The following is a 20,468-nucleotide window of genomic DNA, read 5'->3' as shown; positions in this document are numbered from 1 at the left end:
ATCATCATTTTCCCTACTCTGGTAAATCATTTGCCCTACTCTCCATCATGGATGATCCTGAGAACCACTTCAGCTCTGTGAGAAAGAATACTTATCACCCCGTGGCGGCCTGTGGCTGCGTTTTTGGAATAGGAACTAGCATTGGTTGATCTGACGAAGTCTTTCTGCCAAGTTCCTCCCTCGAAATAACGTGTTCGATTCGTTTAGAGGGAAGGCATGGGAGCATACGTTCATGCTGAATTCACATTGTTACCAAATGCCTCAAGAGTGATCTGATAATGTAATGATATCGCAAAACCTCTACAAGCAAATTTCTGGAAATACACATCCCGATATATTATCCAGTTGTTAATTTTCATTACATTATTCATTTATTTTTACGATGAAGGAGATCGCGGGAATGCTTTTATGCAACAACAGTCAAAATCATATTGGACTTTCGATAGCTAAATTTTAATTTCGTTCACTTGTAATTAATACATCATGCAAGCTCATTACTTTGATTTTTAGATAAATCATCCGAATTTCCACGATTATTTTCATGAAAAAACATTTTGCAAAGAGGGTCCTTATTCGTAAGACCAATTCAAATTGGCGAATTATCATTTTGAACAAAAGTTCATTCGGTAAGTAAAAAATGATGCGTTCAAAGAAGGAGATTCCCACATTGTCTGTTACCTTTTGTATACTCATTCTTCAGACAATAGCAATCAGCTCATCACTAGTGTAAGCCTATGATTTGACTAAAATGTTCGAGCTTTTTATTTTTAATCGTAATGTAAGGTCGAGGGAAACAGATTCCATCCCCTTATCCTCATAATTCTTGAATTCAATACACAAAGAATACATTCCTTTTTTCACCTCCCATTTAATCAATCGTCTTTCTCCTTGCATTTACCTTTTGTGTAGCATCGTGCAGTGTTAGGAGAAAGCCGGAAGACACCGAAGAGAGGATCTTTCCGTTGTTGTCCTTCACCGATGATTTCCTCTCCTAACGAAAAGAGGACGCCCGATTATGGCACTCGTCTTCAAGAAAGAATTTCCGATCTCTGAACCGATATCCCTTGCTACCTCCTCCTCCCGTGAATTTAATTTCAAGCCTATCTTTCTAATATGATTTACGCAATTCAGAAGGCAGCGTGAAACCCATCACGTTTACTCGTATCACTTGTCGTTTCATGTATTTTCCTAAAATACATTAATACCGGAAATATGAAGACGGATACCATAACGAAACGAATTATTACTGCACAATGTATTTCATAGACTATGTATCAGCAGTCAGCAGATATGCAAGCGAAACATATTTGCCATTCATCAGGTTATAAATCACACACGCGTTAATATCCCCAGAGCAGCGAGACGTTTGCCGCCTGGGTAGGAGCAGGGGGACCTCTTTCGCTGCTCTTAGCCACATCAATTCGAAATGTGTCAGTTAAAATTTGACTGCCAGTGCTGCCCATCGGGGATCACACCGACTCCCCCTCGTCCACGCTTGCTCGCGCTAGGTTAGAGGCGGGTGAGGTGAGCAAGTCTCTGAATGTGGAGATGTGTGATGGCTAGTTGTCAGCTCTCGATTTGCGACAAAAAGCTCGAACCATGCCCCATTCCAACACCAGAAACTCGCTCCTCGATGGTATCTGGGACTACGATCCCCATGTCCGCACAGAAGACCCAAAGTAGCTCTAACTCAGCAACGCTTACCTACACCGAGGTAGACTCACCTCAAACTCTTTTGCAATCGGCAAACGCCATTTAACAAATAAATAAAATTAAATAGGAATCAAATCTTTACTAGACACATGCTGTAAACAGCCCATGGCTGGAAGCAGCTTCTCCAAGGAGCCGTAAGAGGCTTAAAAACATTGTTCTCTCTCTCCCCTGCCCCATAGTTTTCATAATCACAGCATTAGCGTTTACGGTAACTCACTGATAACTACTTCGGTCTAAGGCTGAAAGATGTTTGACGATGTCGATTTGTTTCCGTTCAGCTGTTTTATTAATGCAATAGGCGGCGGAATATCACAATGTTATCAACTCAAAACAAATGCTATCTTGACTTTGTGGTTCCCAACATAAAATCCAAAACCATCCTGTAAGATATGATTATTCTAAATTATGGTGAAAACAGAAATTTTATCGACATCTGCGCGGCGGCAATCGGGTAAGTCACGGAGCATGTGGCGTTTTTTTCCTGGTCGGGTATTCGGATCCCTTAATACGTACGCACTACAATGAAAAGAAGTTTAATTTAAAGTAAAAATAGCATGCCCACAAGGAATATGTATCAATTTGGTATCAGGAAAAATATATGGAAATACAGTACCTTCACATTGTGGCGATCAAAATATTTTTCAATTTTTATTTTGAGTGTTGCCAAAGGCATTAATGATATCATCCTCTTCTAGGTCATGCGATTTGTTTCCTATTGAATTGATGTTTGAGCGTAAAACGCAACGAAATAGCCAGCCGAATCCCGAAAAGTTAAAGAAAGAATAGGTATACCACTGTTATATATCGTATTTCTGTCCAAACAAAAAATCAATGCCCAATGCCGCTTCCTTCTTGGTTGATATATTTAAAATTCATGTCCAACAGTCTTTAGAAAACTAATGTGAATATTTTCGTCAATCATCAGTTGCAATTTTATATAGCTATTTATTTAAAAAAAAGAGTTCGGCATCAGTATCCATCAAACTTACTTAAATCTTAGTATTTTTAATTCGCGAGCGCATGGGTTTCGTAGGAATTATCCGATAGTCATTAACGGTGTCATGGATATTTTTTTTCAGTGGGTGTCCTTCTGGATCAAACCAGAAGCTGCCCCGGCGAGAGTGACCCTCGGAGTGACATCACTGCTGACCCTCTCCACCCAGCACGCCAAGTCACAAGCCTCCCTGCCTCCAGTCTCCTATCTCAAGGCAGTTGACGCCTTCATGTCCGTATGCACTGTGTAAGTGTTATTGGCTGGGATACCCAAAGGAGAATATCAAAGCCCTAAGAATGATCTGAGTAATCCAGTTGGGAGCTCCACGGCTGCTGTGTTGATTCTTTGTCTTCTTGCTGGCGTATTCTCATATTCTCATAGGCGTTGAATCTCATATGTTTTCGAAATAGTGTGTCTGTGGAAGCATTTCTTTTTTTATTGCGGGTGCTGCGTGCAGCGGAATTTCCCTTGAAAAATTTCATTAAGTGCAAATGCAAGCGCTGAATGAAGTTCCCCCATGAAAACAAGTACTTACTACATATTTCAGCAGTAAATATGATTTTACTTTCAAATGTAACCAGTTGGATAATATGAAAATGCCTAAACGAAGTAAAACTCTATATTAAACTAACTCAAATTTCGTTTCGCTATAAACTTTACATTAAATATTGTATCATTCTTGGGGTAAGAATTAATTTCATGAATATTTGTTTATGCGTCTTTCTAATATGCGTTCATTAAACTTTTCTCAGCAATGTTACTTAGGTTTTTACTAATATTATTGCTCTACCAGGACCAAAATTACAGATGCGAATTCAAATGAATTTACACACGTAGAAATTATATTAACCGCTCTCTGTAATATTTTTAATGGATTTGCCGCTACTGCAAATTGAAATAATTTTACAATATTGATATTATATTTTTTTGATTACACAGGATTTTATGGTTTACTTTTAAATGAGTAGGATTTTGAACCACATCTTAAAAATTCGAACAGTGGTGGTATAATATAATGGTTAGTATTATCAAAACTCCGTAAGCAGCAATATAAAATGTATAGCGTATTTCCCATGTCAAGCAAAGCAACGGGAAAATACCTATTGCAACCTGAAATTGAACCGATATTAGAGGATTCAAGAAAAACTTATTATAAAAATACTAGGGGAATTAATATAGTTTTGGGGAAGCGACCGACAGAGGAGGTAATTTGCGCCATTAGGAATAGATGGAAAAGGATGAAGGGTGGAAGGAAACCTGGTGTCGGCATTAGCCTACTCTTAACGAAAGGCACCAGAGGGCCCGCAGCTTCACGTCCCTTCCGACGGACGGTCTGCTCACTCTAAGTGCTCTTCACAAAGCACCTCAAGTAGGGATCGGGATACCATTGACAATTATTTCCCTATATAAATATATAAATATATATATATATTTATTTATTTATATATATATATTTATATATATTTATATATATATATGTATTTATATTGTATATTTATATATGTATACACATAAACCATAAACACAGTAATCAACCCGAAGGTCGGTCTAGTAGGTGATGGTAGAGATCACCCAGTAATAAGCCCTATACGACGCGTGAAAATTCACACATCAGGGTAGAGGGGCCAGTTCCTTTCCCTGTGCCGGTTATGGTTTCCCAGATAGACCTGGTACCCGAAAAATCACTTTAGCTTGGGTGGAGCTGCAGGTGCCTTGCCCGGGAATCGAACCCGGGACCCTCCGGTCAGCAGTCCAACGCTCTACCCACTGTACTACCGCGACCTATATACACACATATATATATATATATGCATATTATATATATATATATATTTATATATATATATATATATATATGATGATTCTGAAGACGACAGCCGTGCTGTCGAAACGTCAAATAACAAATTGTGAGTGTCCTTTCTTTGTGTCTCTATATTCTAAAAATCTACATCTGTGTTTATATACATATATATATATATATATATATATATATATATATATATATATATATATATACAGGGTTCGTCCGGAAAATAAGTGTACTGAGCTCAGGAAAAAAAATTTATTACACTTTTACATATCTTAAGCTAATATTCCTCAGAATAGGACCCTGTGAGTCGATACACTTGTTCCAGCGGCGTTCCCATTCCTGGAACGCTCCCGCGAAGGCATCATCGAGAACCTCTCGAAGACTCGTCGTCGACCTCTTCTCTGCCCTCCATGAACATCTTGTGCCACCGAAAGATCATGTTTCTGGACATGGCTGACTCCCCGTAAGCCTGGTTAATCATACCGACAGTTTCGGTAGACGATTTCCCAAGCTTTACCGCAAATTTGATGGAATAACGCTGCTCCAAAAACTTCGGCATCGAGTTCCGTGACGTGGGTCGAGCGTGGAGGTTCGCGTTAACAGAGCTCCTCACTACACCACAGCTCAGAGCCGACTGCCTTTTTCAGCGTCGCTTGCCAACATACCCCCTCCAATCGCAGCCCGTCAGAGCGGTGCTGGGCGCGTCTGGAGCGGCGGGAAAAAATCATTAGTCAGTACACTTATTTTCCGGACGAACCTTGTATATATAAACACAGTAACCATGGTGATGGTAGAGTTCACCTAGTACTAAGCCTGATGGCTTAGGTGGATAGCTGGGGTGGAGCTGCAGGTCCCCGGAGACTTACCCGGGAATCTAAACCGGGACCCTCAAGTCCAACGCTTTACCCCCTGGACTACCGCGACCCAAATATACATACATATAATATATATATATAATATATATATAATATATATATAATATATATAATATATATTATATATATATATATATAATATATATTATATATATATATATATATATATACATACATACTACTTTGATCAAAAAGTTCCCGGAATAACCACCGTGTGGCGCTCCCATCGTTCCGATTTGAGTTCTGTTTTTTTTGTTAAATTGGTACATCTGTTGTTGATATTCCCTTTAAATCTTAGTGTCATAACTTGACATTTGCAAAAGTTACATAGCCAAGAGTACATCTATCTCTGTGTGTGTTGGCGATTTTTTACAATTGCAGAAATGGATTTAAATTTGCAACAACGAACTTGTATTAAATTTTGCGTAAAAAACGGATTTAGTGGCGCACGGACGTTGGAAATGTTGGAAAAGTGTTTCGGCAACGATTCTCTAAAAAAAACGGTCGTTTACCAGTGGCACGAGCGGTTCAGAAGTGGTCGTGAGTCAATCGAAGATGATGAACGCAGTGGCAGACCATCGACATCGAAAGTCGGTGAAAAAATTGATAAAGTAAAAGAAATGTTGGTCAATAACCGCAAATTAACCATCAGAGAAATAGCGGAGGGCTTGAACATTGCCTATGGATCCGCCCAAGACATTGTGGTTAATGATTTGGGTTTCCGTCGTGTAGCAGCAAATTTGCTGCCAAAAGACCTCAATTTCATGCAAAAAAGAGACCGTGTTGACGTCGCAAAAGACATGATTTGCGAGGCGGAATCCGATCCCACATTCATCAAAAGGATCATTACTGGAGACGAGACGTGGGTTTATGAGTACGACACGCAATCCAGACATCAGGCAAGTGAATGGCGTTCACCAAATGAGCCGAGACCAAAAAAACCACGTCGTTTTCAGTCAAAAAAGAAGGCAATGCTGACGGTTTTCATGGATTACAACGGTGTAGTGCATCATGAATTTTTGCCAGAAGGCCAGACAGTAAACAAAGAGTATTATTTGGGCGTTATGAGACGTTTGCGTGAAGCAATTCGCCGAAAGAGACCAGAAATGTGGGCAGAAAACTCGTGGATTTTGCACCATGATAACGCACCGTCGCACAGTGCTATCATTATTTGTAATTTTTTGACGAAAAATGCAACAAATACCATCCAACAGCCACCGAATTCACCTGATTTGGCTCCCTGTGACTTCTTTCTGTTCAATCGAGTTAAAAAACCATTACGGGGAACGCGTTTTAGCAGCCGAGAGGAAGTAATGGAAAAATCGCAGGAAGCACTGATGGACATACCGAAAACCGAATATAAAAAATGTTTCGAGGATTGGATCAAGCGCTGGCATAAGTGTGTTGCAGTCGATGGGGATTACTTTGAAGGGGACAATATAGATTTAGATGAATAAACTTGTATTTTTAATTTTCTGAATAAATTCCGGGAAATTTTTGATCAAGGTAGTACACACACACACGCCTCCCAACACAACATTTCCTTTGACGATTGCTAAAGCGTTTCTATTTTAACATCCTTCCGACTCTCCACTCCAACTTAAGACAATAGAACAGGCGTACATATGGCTTTCAGACACCTGTAATTACCCAGGGATTAATATAAGCATTAATCACCCCTTCCTCCAAAATTTTTCGTTCCCCCTCTTCTCCCATACCTTTCCATCTCAATCCCACCTCTTCCAAACCTTTCCCCGCCCTTCTCTCGGTCACCCTTCTCCTCAGTTCCGTCTGTCCACAGGAGGCTGAACCACCGAAAATTCCAGAATACGTATGAGTGTACTATTTTATATGCATGTGTCTTTATTTGCGCTGGCAAACGCAATGTTACTCCTTCGATTGATGCATGTAAACATTTGTGTCTGTAAACGTATGTATACGATATTACTAGTGTACACGTCATCTTCAATATAAGCTGAAGGTATTCCTCATTAATTTGTCATTACGGCGTACATATCTTACATGTTTCATTCTTCTTGTTACGGATTCACAGATTTAAAAAGTAAATACCTTTTTCGTTTCGCCCCGTTCCTTCATTGTTTAATGTCGTCCTTTTAACACGGATTTACAGAGGGGGGAGAGGAAGAAGTCTGGTCGGGCATTGTCTAAAAAATTTGGATCCTCACTTAAATGATTGAGAAGCTCTTGGCAGATCCGCGTGCGAGTTTTCTTTTATTCGTCCGATTACACTTTCGGCACCAACTTCGCGCACACCTTTCTCATGCCCATGTTTTCGGTCACAAGTCGATGCAATTGACTCTTAGGGATGCCAAGTTCATCCGAAATTATGCGAACACTTAATCTGCGATCCCTGAGATTTTTTTGCGCCCTGAGATCCCTTTTTGAGATCGAAGGGCGCTCTGAACATCTGGCGTCGTCAACATATTCTCTACCCTCCCGAAACTGCTTGTTCCGCTCAAAAATACCTGATCCACAGGGTGCATTCCAAGAGTAATTCAATTTAATTTCCCGCGCCGCTGCAATTGGTCGGAGTGGGATCAACTGCCACCCGTCCATCCGTCTATCCGGGAAAAATTAAGTCATACTATTGGGACTGACGTTGCGTATGATGAGCGTGTGAACTAATTATTCCTGCGCCATGTGGGTACCGCCCCTAACTTGAGATTCAACATCTTCTTCTGCCTTCATAGCACCACAGATTGCATGTCTTTGCATGTAATCCATGCGAAAACTATAGCGAGGGATTTTTATATAAATTTAAACTTCAAAGATTACAACGCTAAACCTAATTATTTTTCATGTTTTTCCGCGGGAAATCAGGCATCGATAACCTGCAAAAAACTGACGTTAAATTGAACCCATTTATGATTAGACGATCACACGATCGCGTGAAATTATTCCATCTTTCGGGTTCGTCATCTCACGGCGAAAGCCCTAGCACGATTAGGGTCACTGTCATCTCGAGTTACATCTCATTCACTGTCCTGTGCATAATTGACTCAATTATATGCGTGTTGAAATTCACCTTCAAACCACTTTCACTTCCAGATTCGTGTTCCTTGCCCTAATGGAATACTGCCTGGTTAACATTGTCCTCGGAGACTCAGACGGCCCTAAACCACCTGCAGAACCGCCCAAGCCGGATAAAATATTCGATCTCGCTGCCAAGGTAAGGATTTTTTTGATGACAGCATCTGAATGAACCTTGAAGTTATTTTTTCTGTAATAAAAACTATATTTTCCTCATCTGTGACACCGTTCCGTCCTCCAGCCGCCACAAAGGATGCCCAAGATAAGTATTTTCGAAAATTTGAACCCCCTGACCTTCTCTTCAGTTGCTTTTTGTGAAATACTTAATGTGGCACCCTTAGAGCACAACCCGAAATAGAATTGATGCACAGAGGCCGCTAATAAAGCGCAGTAGGCCAATTTTTTCCTCGGCGCCCCGTAATTATCTGACGACGAAAGTAGAAAGTATCCTTTTACATCAATTTACGTCAGAATCCAAGAAAGATGGGGATGAAATATTTATGAGTTTCCGATTTACTTGAGGAATTGCTAATTCACTCGACTTTTTTGGAGTATTCGACAAACCCATTATTACAGCTTATACACGTCAAGTGCTTCCATTAATTCAAATACATGTAAAACCGATATTAAATTAATTGCTCTTTTCGCGATATGAATATTTTAAAAACCGCTCTCTTTATTATCGTCACCCATATTACGTTTCAATGGCTTTCATATACATAGCCGAGTTCAAAGAAATGAAGGTTTTACAGCCCACCCGAAATAACAAGGTGAACTGAAATATTTACATTTCGTTCAATATGCCATAAATATGAATAATTATTCGGATGGTTTATCAAAAATAGGTCTAATACTTGTGTATTCTAAGGGTTTATTCCATGCCCTTTTCAAAATTCTTTACAATTTCGCATTTTTAAAGAGCTTTGAAACCTGACATTGTTTTTTCCAGTGCGTCAAAAACCCACGGAGATAACACTTAAGGACCTTCCTGAGGTGTCGTAAATTAAAGTTCTCTGAAAATGTAATAAAGTTTGAAAACCATAATATATTCAAATTAAACTGTAAGCACAGCCATCTAGTTCTCCAAAATATTTACTTTTATTGTTTATACCATTTGCCATGATAAATATGCGTACCTTTTACATTACTTGTGCCTTATTTTATACCTTAAACATTGCTATTCGTTTTTCCATTCCCCAAATCTTTAAAGCAAAATATTAATTTGGCTTTTTCTGGATTATATAACCTTAAGTTGTAAGCATACCTGATTAGAAGGACAGTATTTCAAGAGCAGTATTCCCATTATGCCTTCGTCGATTTAACATTGTTTACCAGAATGCTACTAGCAACGGAACTTCACAGATATGGCCGACTCTATGCAATGGTTTACAGTAGGTTCAATGATTCTATCCAATGGCTTCATCTAACCAAAATGATTTCCAGTGTTGATCCAAAGTCATCTTCAATTGAGTATAAAAGCATAAGTATACCAATAAAATACATAACTACAATTATTAAGGCACTACAATTATTAAGACATGAATTTGTCACCAATTACATATTTCAGAAAATTACAACAGTTTTGTAAGCCACATTTCCCCACCAATTCATTAGTAAAACAGTGGAAACGAGGAATGTCTACTTAAATCGGTGACAATATCCCCCGGATACCGCTACCAAAAAATATCACAAACCCATTTTCTTTCAAAAGTGAAAAAAATGTAATTGCGGTCATATTAAAAACTAAGGCTTTAAAATATATTTTCTTCCTTCCTAATGATTTAAAATATCGTGCACAATTCGCACTTCTATACGATATGAGAGTTCAAAGACTCCAACACTGGAACATTAAAAGCAGCCCTTTTTGAACTGCGCCTTAGTCAGTTTTCCCCGTTACTTTTAGAGCGAGTCCTCCGTTTTAGAAGTATAATAATGGCCTAGAAACCTCATTGCCATAAAGTAGTTTACAGGAATGCGTAGCTTAAAAGAGCTGGGCTTGAACGACGTTAATACGCCAAGGGATGATATGAAGTACAGGGAAAAACCAGGCAAGATTTTAGAAGTAGCAATATCGAGGTATGAGTCAAAAAATGGATTGAGAAATTAAGTATTGCTATGTATTCCATTCATTTGACAGTAATGTTTAATGTGATGTGTGTTGATCACACGAGCTAATATTTTTGTGAATTACGTACCTATTCATACCTTGACAACTGATCTAGCTGAAAACCCAAAACTACAATCAGTTAAATGAATACAAATTTCTTAGTGATGCTCACCAAAATCCCCTCCATCTACATCTAAACAATTGCGTTAAACGCTCGCTACTAACCAGAAGGAAGTAGCAAATGAATTACCGGACTAAAAAATAGTTTGTGTCAAGAGAGATATTGATAGAAATGAGCTCTTACGGCTAGTAATATATGATAAATGTGAAAACTCCAATAGCCGTAAACAGTTTACCTTTCTAAACAAAGTAAAAATGAAATTAGTTGGCTAGCGCTACAAGTCAAGAAGGGGTAAAAGGTAAAAAAGGAGAGGATAAGAAAGGTGAATACGAATACGCATATTTCGGCCACAAAGTAGCCCTCTTGAGCGTACTGAAGGGTAATCGTCACTACAACACAAGTCGAAGTGAGAAAGGGTAAGGGCAATCCGAAGAATATATAGTGTTACATGTTTGGGGGAGGGGGGGTTGGTGAAAAAGACAAAATCCAATAGACGAGGCTGATGGTAGAGGAGTTTGAAACGATAGGTTATGTAGTGAGGGGGAGGGAGAATTACACGGTCAAGGAAATGACCGTTGCAAAAATGGGGAAAAGTAAAGCTTAACACAACCGTTAAGCGAACGTAGATGTGGGAGGGAGAAGTGAAAGGCAACCTACAACAAATAACCGTTGGGGATGTGGGAAAAAAACCGTTACAGAGGATGAAGGGAATACCACAAGAACGGAAAATTGACGGTTAGGGAAGGGAAAGGAAAAATGAAAAGAAGCACAAACGTTGAAGAGACTGTAGGTTTACAAAGAACTAAGGGCATTTTAAATTTAACAGGGAGAAAAGCGAGGAATATGAAATAGGTCCTGTGTCACTGTTTAAGAGATTGTCTCTGTTTTTGAAAATTAAAATGCTCTCATAAGCGTCAAGTAAATTATTCGTAGTTTGTTTTAGGAGATTTAAATTGTCTTTTGTCATGTGGTGTCCTGTTTCAATTAAATGCTGTGCCATACACTTGTGTTGTAGTGACGATTACCCTTCAGTACGCTGAAGAGGGCCACTTTGTGGCCGAAATACGCGTATTCGTATTCACCTTTCTTATCCTCTCCTTTTTTACCTTTTACCCCTTCTTGACTTGTGGCGCTAGCCAACTAATTTCATTTTTACTTTGTTTATAAAGGTAAACTGTTTACGGCTATTAGAGTTTCACATTTATTATATGTCAAGAGAGAGTTTTCCACTTAACTGTCACATTATCTAGCCTCATCAAAATTCATTCAATTTCTTCACTTTTACGCCTGTCATGACCTACCCCTATTTCCTGTCATTGCTATTTTTTTAAATAGCAAATAACATGAATTTTCTCGCCATGAAGTTTAATTATATTTTAAACCATTAACAGTGGTTTTTTTGTATTAAGAAACACCGAGAAATGGCGAAACTAAGTTGCACTTGGGTTCGAAGATAATTTTTCAAAAATATAAGCCGTAAAACTGGGAGACATAAGACATGACATAATTTTCCATGAAGAAAAATTGTCGTCAGGAAAAAATTGGTTTCTAAGGCAGCATTTGACGACCAAAAAGTTATTAATGACCGAATTCTTTGCAGATAAAAGCTAACTCGGAATACTGTTGTGAAATTTTGGACAATGTGACCGCTAAACAAACATTCCGCACGCTATGACTTCATAATAAATTATAACTAATTATGAGATATCTCTTACTCTTTTCATGGATATTCCTTAGCCAAGATCCCTTAGTTAATTCGAGTGATCTGAAGCTGTCCAATCACATTTAGAGCCCAACAAACCCAACGCATTGAAATAGACACTTGCGGATGGAATTTTCAATGAGGGAGTAGTTGAATCTACATTTCACTACAGTTGAGTATTTTGTCAAGGCTGTTCCATGAGAAAGATTGTTAATATTTTGTTCGCATTATTTATTGCGCTTTAATTTATTGAAGTTGAATTGTAGGCTTAAAGGGTAGTGGACATTTGGTATATTTTTCATTGATAAACTAGAGCAGGTAGAACAGTTTTCGTATCCCGGAAGTGTTTTGGACCAAATCGGTCAAAGTAGTAGAGACGTAAGGAGAAGAATTGAGCAAAGGAGCTTTCACGGGGAGGAGGGAGTTGATGACACGGACGTTGAGTAAGGATATTAAGAAAATACTCGTAAAAACTTTGATATGGAGCGTAGCTGTGTACGGCGCGGAAACGTGGTCATTGAAGCAGGAGGATAGACGTAGATTGGAGGCTTTTGAAATTTCGGTGTGGAGAAGAATGGAGAAGGTGTAATGGGCCGAGAAGAAAGCAAACGAGGATGTACTTGGCATGGCGGGCGAAGGGAGGGGTTTGTTGGGAGAAATCCTAAGGAGGCAGGAAAAATGGATGAAGGACGTATTGATCGGCAGTTGGATGTTGAAGACTGTAATAGAGGGGAGAATGTTAGGCAAGCGAGGAAAGGGTACGAACAGGATAGGGATTTTGGATGGGATGAAGGGAGGAAGGAAATACTCAGAGATAAAGAGCGACCGGATGTAGACTAGGTTGCTGGATTGTGTGTTGCTAGGAGTCACAAAATATTTATATGGTAGTTGTGTCAATCCAAAAATCTACCTTAACCGGTACATTGCCTTATAATAATAATAATTATTATTATGACTCCAGTATTGCCTCAGCGGTAGACATTGAAATTTGAAACAGGTTTAATAGGCCCCCACCTGCTTCTGATGATAAAAACTCTTTTACTAAGGTCCTTCTTCAGACTGTGGAACAGGAAAAATTCCCAACGGTCTAGGTCGACACTTAATGGAGGACGACGAAGACACTTCACATTGATTTTCACGAGAAATTCAGCAAGAACAATTGCGATGTGCACCCGTGCATCATCATGTTACAGTATACAGACTTGGTTTGAAATGTGTCCCCTTCATCTACATCTACATATGTAAACAATACTCCGCAAGCCGCCACGGGTGTGTGTGGCAGGGGGGTGTTACGACACCACCCGTAAACTAGAATGCAACTACATGTCAAACAAAAAAAAATGCTATTGCACACCAAAATTTACGGATATATTCATGTAAAATTCATCTATGCGTGCACACATGCAAATGTCCCAGTAAAGAGCGGGCATTTATCTGTAGAGGAGTCTATCTTCCTTATCTAAGCATTGTGGCCTAAGCTACCCAAATAGTGTGGGGCTATAATAATGCCCTTTGTGTCATTGTTAACCTCGTGTGTTCTGAACCTTGCTAAAAGTCTAAGTCTTTCATTACTAATCCAACACATCCAACTTTTACTAATGACGCCACATTTGTTTTCCATGAATCGTAAAAATCAAATCCCCCACGCTCTTGCGGATCACTTTACCCGGTGACATTGCTGATTTACGAGTTACCTTCATATTCTCAAGGATGGAAAGGTGAATGTGTCGCCCCTGAATCTAGTTACGCCAGTTGCTCCTTGCCCTCGAGGAGTTGGGGTAAATGAGGCAGAGGGGAAATTGCTGCTTCTCATCTAAAACCTAGCGCGACGGCGTCTTTCCGATAAAGCCATCTCATTCCAGGCGACCGCCGCCGGTTCCACAGCGACCGCCTCTCCCGTTTACCGCACTTGGCCTTCCTCCCTCTCCGAGCGCTCTCCATAGCACCTTGCCTGGCCTTCACTATGTCACCATCATTCATTCTGCAGTTGAGCACTCCCTTACTTATCACTACGGAGTTCGTTCCCCGAGATACTTTTCTCGAGCCACCGATCCCCGACAAGACGTCGCTTAGCCATGTCTGCCGAGATTAGATTCATCGAAAAATCGGATACTGTCACTTTCAAAAATAGCAGAGCCTCCCCAATAACTACGCCACTGACTGGCTGATACTGTATAGTAGGCGGATTCTCCCACGAACTGAAATGTAGCGCTAAATGATCCAGGCTTGTTATGAAAACCGTAAAATCCTCGCGCTTCTGGGCAAATGTTCTGCAAGATGGCCTCCATTATATCAACATCATTCATTTGGCAGTTGAGCACTTCAGCCGTCGTTTTAATCTCAGATAAAGTTTCGACAATTTTCTCCACTATCCTCAAAGGTAATGCGTAACATGAAGGCGCATAAAGTCTTCCCGCAGCCTACAAGGCAGAAAATGAGTTAATAAAACCTCTTCAAATCGCTCCCAGGATCCGAGGCTCAAAGAGTCAGCCAACAATATCGTGAAAGACCCCGCAGGCTTTGTCAATAGATCAATATAGATTTCCTTAAGTGGGAACACTCAAGCATGGTAACATTTGTCCCAACATTAGGAAATCATCTCAATGGTATGCGTATCGCTGCCATTATACCACAGGAAGTCTCGAGAAAATCGAACAATTCTCCTCTACCGGACTTGCCCGAGGTTTCCGTCATGATGCACTTGATCTGTCTCGTGGAAGTATCACGCCCTGACTCCCGTGAAACTGTTGAAATATCCCTCACTGACTCTTCAAGGTTACGACGAATTGATGACAGAAAACACTGGGCTTTTCCATTTAAAATAATTTTATTACGACCTAGGTTTCGTTTAAGCGTAACATGTTCAGGTAAATTAATGAATATTGCTAAAAATATAAAAAAATTAATTAAATTAGTTTCAAGAAAGGACGCCTCCCCGACTCTATGGCACAGATATAAATCCTACAACACGCCAACTCCGGAGTAGATATTATGAACCAACGAATTCCTATATCCCTCTCGCTCCCGATTATCGCAATTTCCCAATGCCCAACCCTTTTACATCCCCCCTCGACCAGCCCATCACCGACCCACCCTCCACCAGGCCATTAGTACTTTCGCAACCCGATACCATCTACACATCAAAAACATTTTATACCACCTCTCCTGTAACTTTTGTCCTACCTTCTACGTGGGTGAATGCACCAACACCCTTTCCCTCCGCATGAATAACCACCGCTATTCCATCAAATCTCCCACCTTCCTTAATTATTCTATCCCTACTCACACTGCTCCCCACGAACAATCTTTCGATGACTGCTTCTCCGTGTCGGCGATTGAAATCCTTCCCTAATCTGCAAGTAGCACTGATGTGAGAACCCACGAGATGGGACGTTTCCCCTCCCCCCCTTGTCCGTTTCCTAATCGTCCCTAGCCTCTCCTCCCCTAACACTTCCCCCCCACACATCCTCTCCGCTCTTCCCCCGAGAACGGCTTTCTGATGATGACGGCCGTGCCGTCGAAACGTCATAACTACATACGTGAGTGTCCTTTGTGTTTCTATGTTTTAAAAGTCTATTTTAATGTTTTTATACATTTGTGCATCGCCGAAGAGCGTTCTATTTCGAATACACACACGCACATATAGACCTAGGTCGTAATTAAACAAACTATTTTAAGTGAAAAAGCCAAATGTCTTCTTTCATCATGAAGGGTTTCTACCAGCTATGCCTGAAGCTATGCAATATTTTCCAACCGATTCCTCCTCTCTGATTCTGCTTCATCGCATGGCGTCAACCTATCCCATCTTTTTCGACGCCTATATCCTCGACACCTTTTCCTCGGCCCTTTCCCCAGATCTCACTCAACTGACCACTCGGACACCCACGCTCTGCTACCAAATGCGACTTAGGTGATGATCGGGGAAATTATATCGATATTTCTTTTAACATCAACAATTGTTTCATTCACCCATGGGCCAGGTAAGTATAACAGAGTATGAAAGAAGATGACCCGGGGTCTCATAACTCCCCGCCTTTCATATGCTCTCGATCGACGGAGAGGAAGTCGAGATTATATATCTCAGTGCTCCTCCTCCTTCGTCCTCTTTTGCGGCGCTAGAAGCTCCTTGAATGAGGGGTCAACATGGCTAAAAGAGGGCCCCATTGTATTGGTGAATAAATAAGTGGAAAGGAGCGTATGAGATAATCTGTTTGTATATTTCTTGGATTTTGAGGTGTTTGATTGTGTAGATTGAGCAAAAGGAATGGAGATCTCTTAGAATATAGGAATACCGTGTAGGAATAAGACAACATATTCGAAACTTGCACACAAATCAGACTGATCAGTAGGGGGCAGCAGAGAGAGACACGGGATTGAAAGGGATAGGCAGACAAGATTGCCTGTTATCGTCAATACTTTTCAATGCATATGATGAAGGAATGTTAAAGGTCGCCTGGAAAGGACTGGAGCTGAGAATAAAATTGGGTGGCGACGTGGTTAACTCAGTAAGGTTTTCGGATGATGAGCAATCAATAGTGAATTAGGCAGCCAATGTCGCGCAGCCATTATTGAGTGTTTCACAGGAATGATGAGAGACGCATGGGATGATGAGGTAGCAAATAAAACTAAGTCAGTCATTTCTGTCAGGAGTTTCATACATCTCTAGCTTTTCTCAGTCTGAGGAGGTATTTTCTGTTCTCTCTTGTGCGCAAAACAATTAATTATCACTATTTCCCTCCTGAGGAACCAAAAAACCACACGTTTCTTTCTTTCTTTGATCTTGTCCTGCTGAAAACCGTTCCAGAACCACCTGCTGCGTGGCGGAGAACACACCTCCAATGTCTCGTTCAACACCTGAGAAGTACGATTCTTGAGCAACTGATCCCATGTGTCTCCGCCATTGGTGCCGTTCGTCACTTGTAACACTATACTTTCAAGATCTAAAAACATTAATAGTCATGGCTACCCAATAGTCAGTGAGGGAATGTGCATAAGGTCTTGCCATAACTCCATTCTTTCTCTGGAAACTTCTCAGGGCTGATATAATACGGTAACTCTCTCCTTGGGTCCCCTGCTTATGATGCACCACTTCATTAACAGTGGGCTTGATTAATAAAAGCCAGGATATGGCCTGGCCTTGGCTAATGAAATCCTGGCATGTGTCTAAGCAGTACCCTACTGGTATTTGGGAGCTTCCTTGTGGTCACGTCGGTATAATCCTATAATTGAACACGACCCGTGTCAAGGCAATGTGCAGACGAACGTTTGAATGCAGTAACGTTTTTTACCTTACTCTTACAACACTTCCCAACGTTTTTTGCGATGCCTAGAGAGCTTGGATGGCTGGTAAGTTGGTGAACATGTATGAGTTTATATATTCTCTTCCCGACTTCTGAAGTGAAAAACGTGTCACAGCGAGCTCCGGTCTAAAGCTACAACACATGCTATCCACCCGCTCATGACCAACAATCCAGTATTGTAATTACTGTGACTAACCGCTACCTATATCGTAGCTGTAGCGATAAATGTTACACACACGTGTGTGTGTGTAAAACTTCATTCTTCATTATCTTACAGTGATTAGTGCTTAAAAGTCTCTTCGTACTCTCGTGTTTGAAACCATAACTGCTCGACAGGGCGGATAGTTTACCATTTACTTTAGCGCTCTGTATAGCAATCAGTGCAAAAGCGTGTTTCGATCGTGTACGTATCGTCGGGCTGTCAATTGCTATCTGTCTTTTTTCAAAGAAGCGTCTAATATTGAGTTCTGATCAGCATTCTAAGGTAGCATATGGGTTTTTCCTAGTCAAGCAAGTCAGTGATATCTACATTAGTAGGTATAGGTATACTACTCGTTAAGGAAGGTTTAAAACAGACTTTAAAAAGGTTGAAAGATACATTTTCCTCTCCCTTCCTATAAAACACAGCCGACACGATAAAGAACCCCTCTTCGATTCAGATAACTTCCATTCAGTCCAACATGCTCATCATATTTCGACCCCTTCCTCGCTTGCCTAACGTACTCCCCTCTATCACCAATTTCAACATCTCATTGCCAAACAAAACGTGCTGCATCCATGTTTTCTACCTTATTTGCATTTCACCCAACAAACCCCTTTCTTCCCCTACCACTTCTAACAGTTCTTCTTTTATTTTATGACAGTTTCACCTTTTCCATGCTTCTCCACTCCCCTCTCTCAAGAAGCTCCAATCTTGCTTCAACGACAAAGTTTCCGCGGCATACAAAAACCACCCTCCATATCAAACTGTCATCGAGTCTTTCTTTTCTTAACCTCCTTACGCAATGTCCCTGTCATCAATTCTATCCTCGTCGAAAAAAGCTACTTTGCCTAATGCTATTCTTCTCCTTACATTGACCATTTTGGTCCAAAAAATTTCCGAAGGGGGTAAACGTTACACCTTCTCTAGTTTTTTACTCCTATTTTAATATCTAGTATATCTTTTCCCTTTATAAAAAGCAGCATAGCTTTGGCCTTTAAATTGCGTCTCATCCCATACGTAACGCACTAACTTTCGAATGTACTCATCAATGCTTGTAACCCCTTGGCCGATTTGCAAACTAAAACTTGAAGAGATCATCAAAACATCCAAGAACTTAACTGATTTCGTGGATTCTCCGCTGATGTTCATTCCTATATCCAGTTACTCTTACGCGCCTCTAACCATTTCTTCCCATACAAACATATATATATATATATATATATATATATATATATGATATATATAAATGTATATATATATGATATATATAAATATATATATACGAGGGTCATCCGGAAAGTAGTACCCGTTCGTGCCGCATGAAGTGCTGACGACGCGAGTAGCCGCTGGACGAGGTCAGATAGCTTCAGTGGCTTGTCTGCCTTCTCTGAGCCAAGTTGCGTGACGCTAGCATTGCCTGTGTTGTTTCTGTGATTGTTTACAATGTTTAAAAAAATTGAGAACGCCGCCAGTTGTGAAGTGAGGGCAGTGATTAAATTCCTCAATGCAAGAAACGTTCGCCCATGTGATATTCATCGCCAATTAAAGGAGGTGTATGGAGACAATGTAATGGACGAGTCGTCTGTTCGGCGGTGGTGTCGCAACTTCAACATGGGGAGGGGGAACACACACGACGATGAGCGTTCGGAGAGACCGTCTGTCATTACAGACCAACTGGTGAGCTCAGTTGACGAATTCGTGAGGAACGATCGGCGCGTCACAATTGATGACATCTGTGAGCATTTTCCCAATGTTTCTCGAACAATTGTTCATGAAATTGTTAAACACCATCTGCATTATGCAAAAATTTGTGCAAGATGGGTCCCTCGCGTATCTCAATGAGCTGGCGGCGAAGGACTATGCAGCAGGAATACAGAAACTTGTCACACGTTATGACAAATGCCTTAATTTGCTTGGAGATTATGTTGAGAAGTAGTTTAAAGTATCCTCTTTCAAATAAAATTTTTTATGTTTGTTAATATTTACTTTTGTGTCTTTATTTCACGAACGGGTACTACTTTCCGGATGACCCTCGTGTATGTATATATATATATATATATGTATATATATAAAGCATATAACTTAAAAGTTAAAAAGCGCAGGTGATAATGGACACCTCCATCACGCTCCTCTCCCAAATACAGCCCGTCACGACCCTCCATTTGTCACTTCCACCTGAGCAGTTGCCTATCCTTCCTCTCTACTCCTATCATCTGTATTAACTTAATTCGGCCATATTGACTATATCGAACACATTCTCAAAATCTACGAAACATAATAATACATTCTGATTGTTTTCTATACTTCTCTCCTAATCGTCAAATTACTGCTATTGAATCAAGCGTGTCTGTCCCCTTTACGAGCCCTAACGGATCATCTCCTAAGTAATTAAGCAAGTAACTATTTTCTGTTCCCAGAGTTTCATTTGCATCTTCTGATTTGTCTTTTTTTAATGCTCCCAATTTTCTTCTATTGTACTCATCTCCTTTACTTGTACATAATTATTTCTATAACCAGCTGATACTCCTTATCTCTCCGGATGACGTTTCTACATTTCATTCACTCAATCATCTTCAGGAATACCCGTAATTAT

The 20,468-nt window shown here is 40.3% G+C and overlaps 1 protein-coding gene across 2 annotated transcripts in view; it reads left to right on the top strand.

Moving 5' to 3' along the window:
* Positions 1–20,468, top strand: part of ort (ora transientless) — a 122,821-nt gene that overhangs the window by 79,002 nt on the left and 23,351 nt on the right. Inside the window, exons 9-11 of one of the 2 annotated variants that reach the window (XM_071598213.1) lie at positions 2,793–2,953; positions 8,462–8,582; positions 8,685–8,705. In XM_071598213.1, coding sequence (XP_071454314.1) covers positions 2,793–2,953; positions 8,462–8,582; positions 8,685–8,705 — 303 coding nt within the window. The remainder of the gene's footprint in view (positions 1–2,792; positions 2,954–8,461; positions 8,583–8,684; positions 8,706–20,468) is intronic. The other variant, XM_071598214.1, reaches the window with a different exon arrangement.

This window comes from Hetaerina americana, unplaced genomic scaffold (assembly GCF_022747635.1).
Source record: "Hetaerina americana unplaced genomic scaffold, ioHetAmer1.1.p SCAF_90, whole genome shotgun sequence".
Classification (NCBI taxonomy): domain Eukaryota; kingdom Metazoa; phylum Arthropoda; class Insecta; order Odonata; family Calopterygidae; genus Hetaerina; species Hetaerina americana.
Note: the sequence above shows the minus strand (reverse complement) of the source record. Positions and strands in the feature narration are given on the sequence as shown.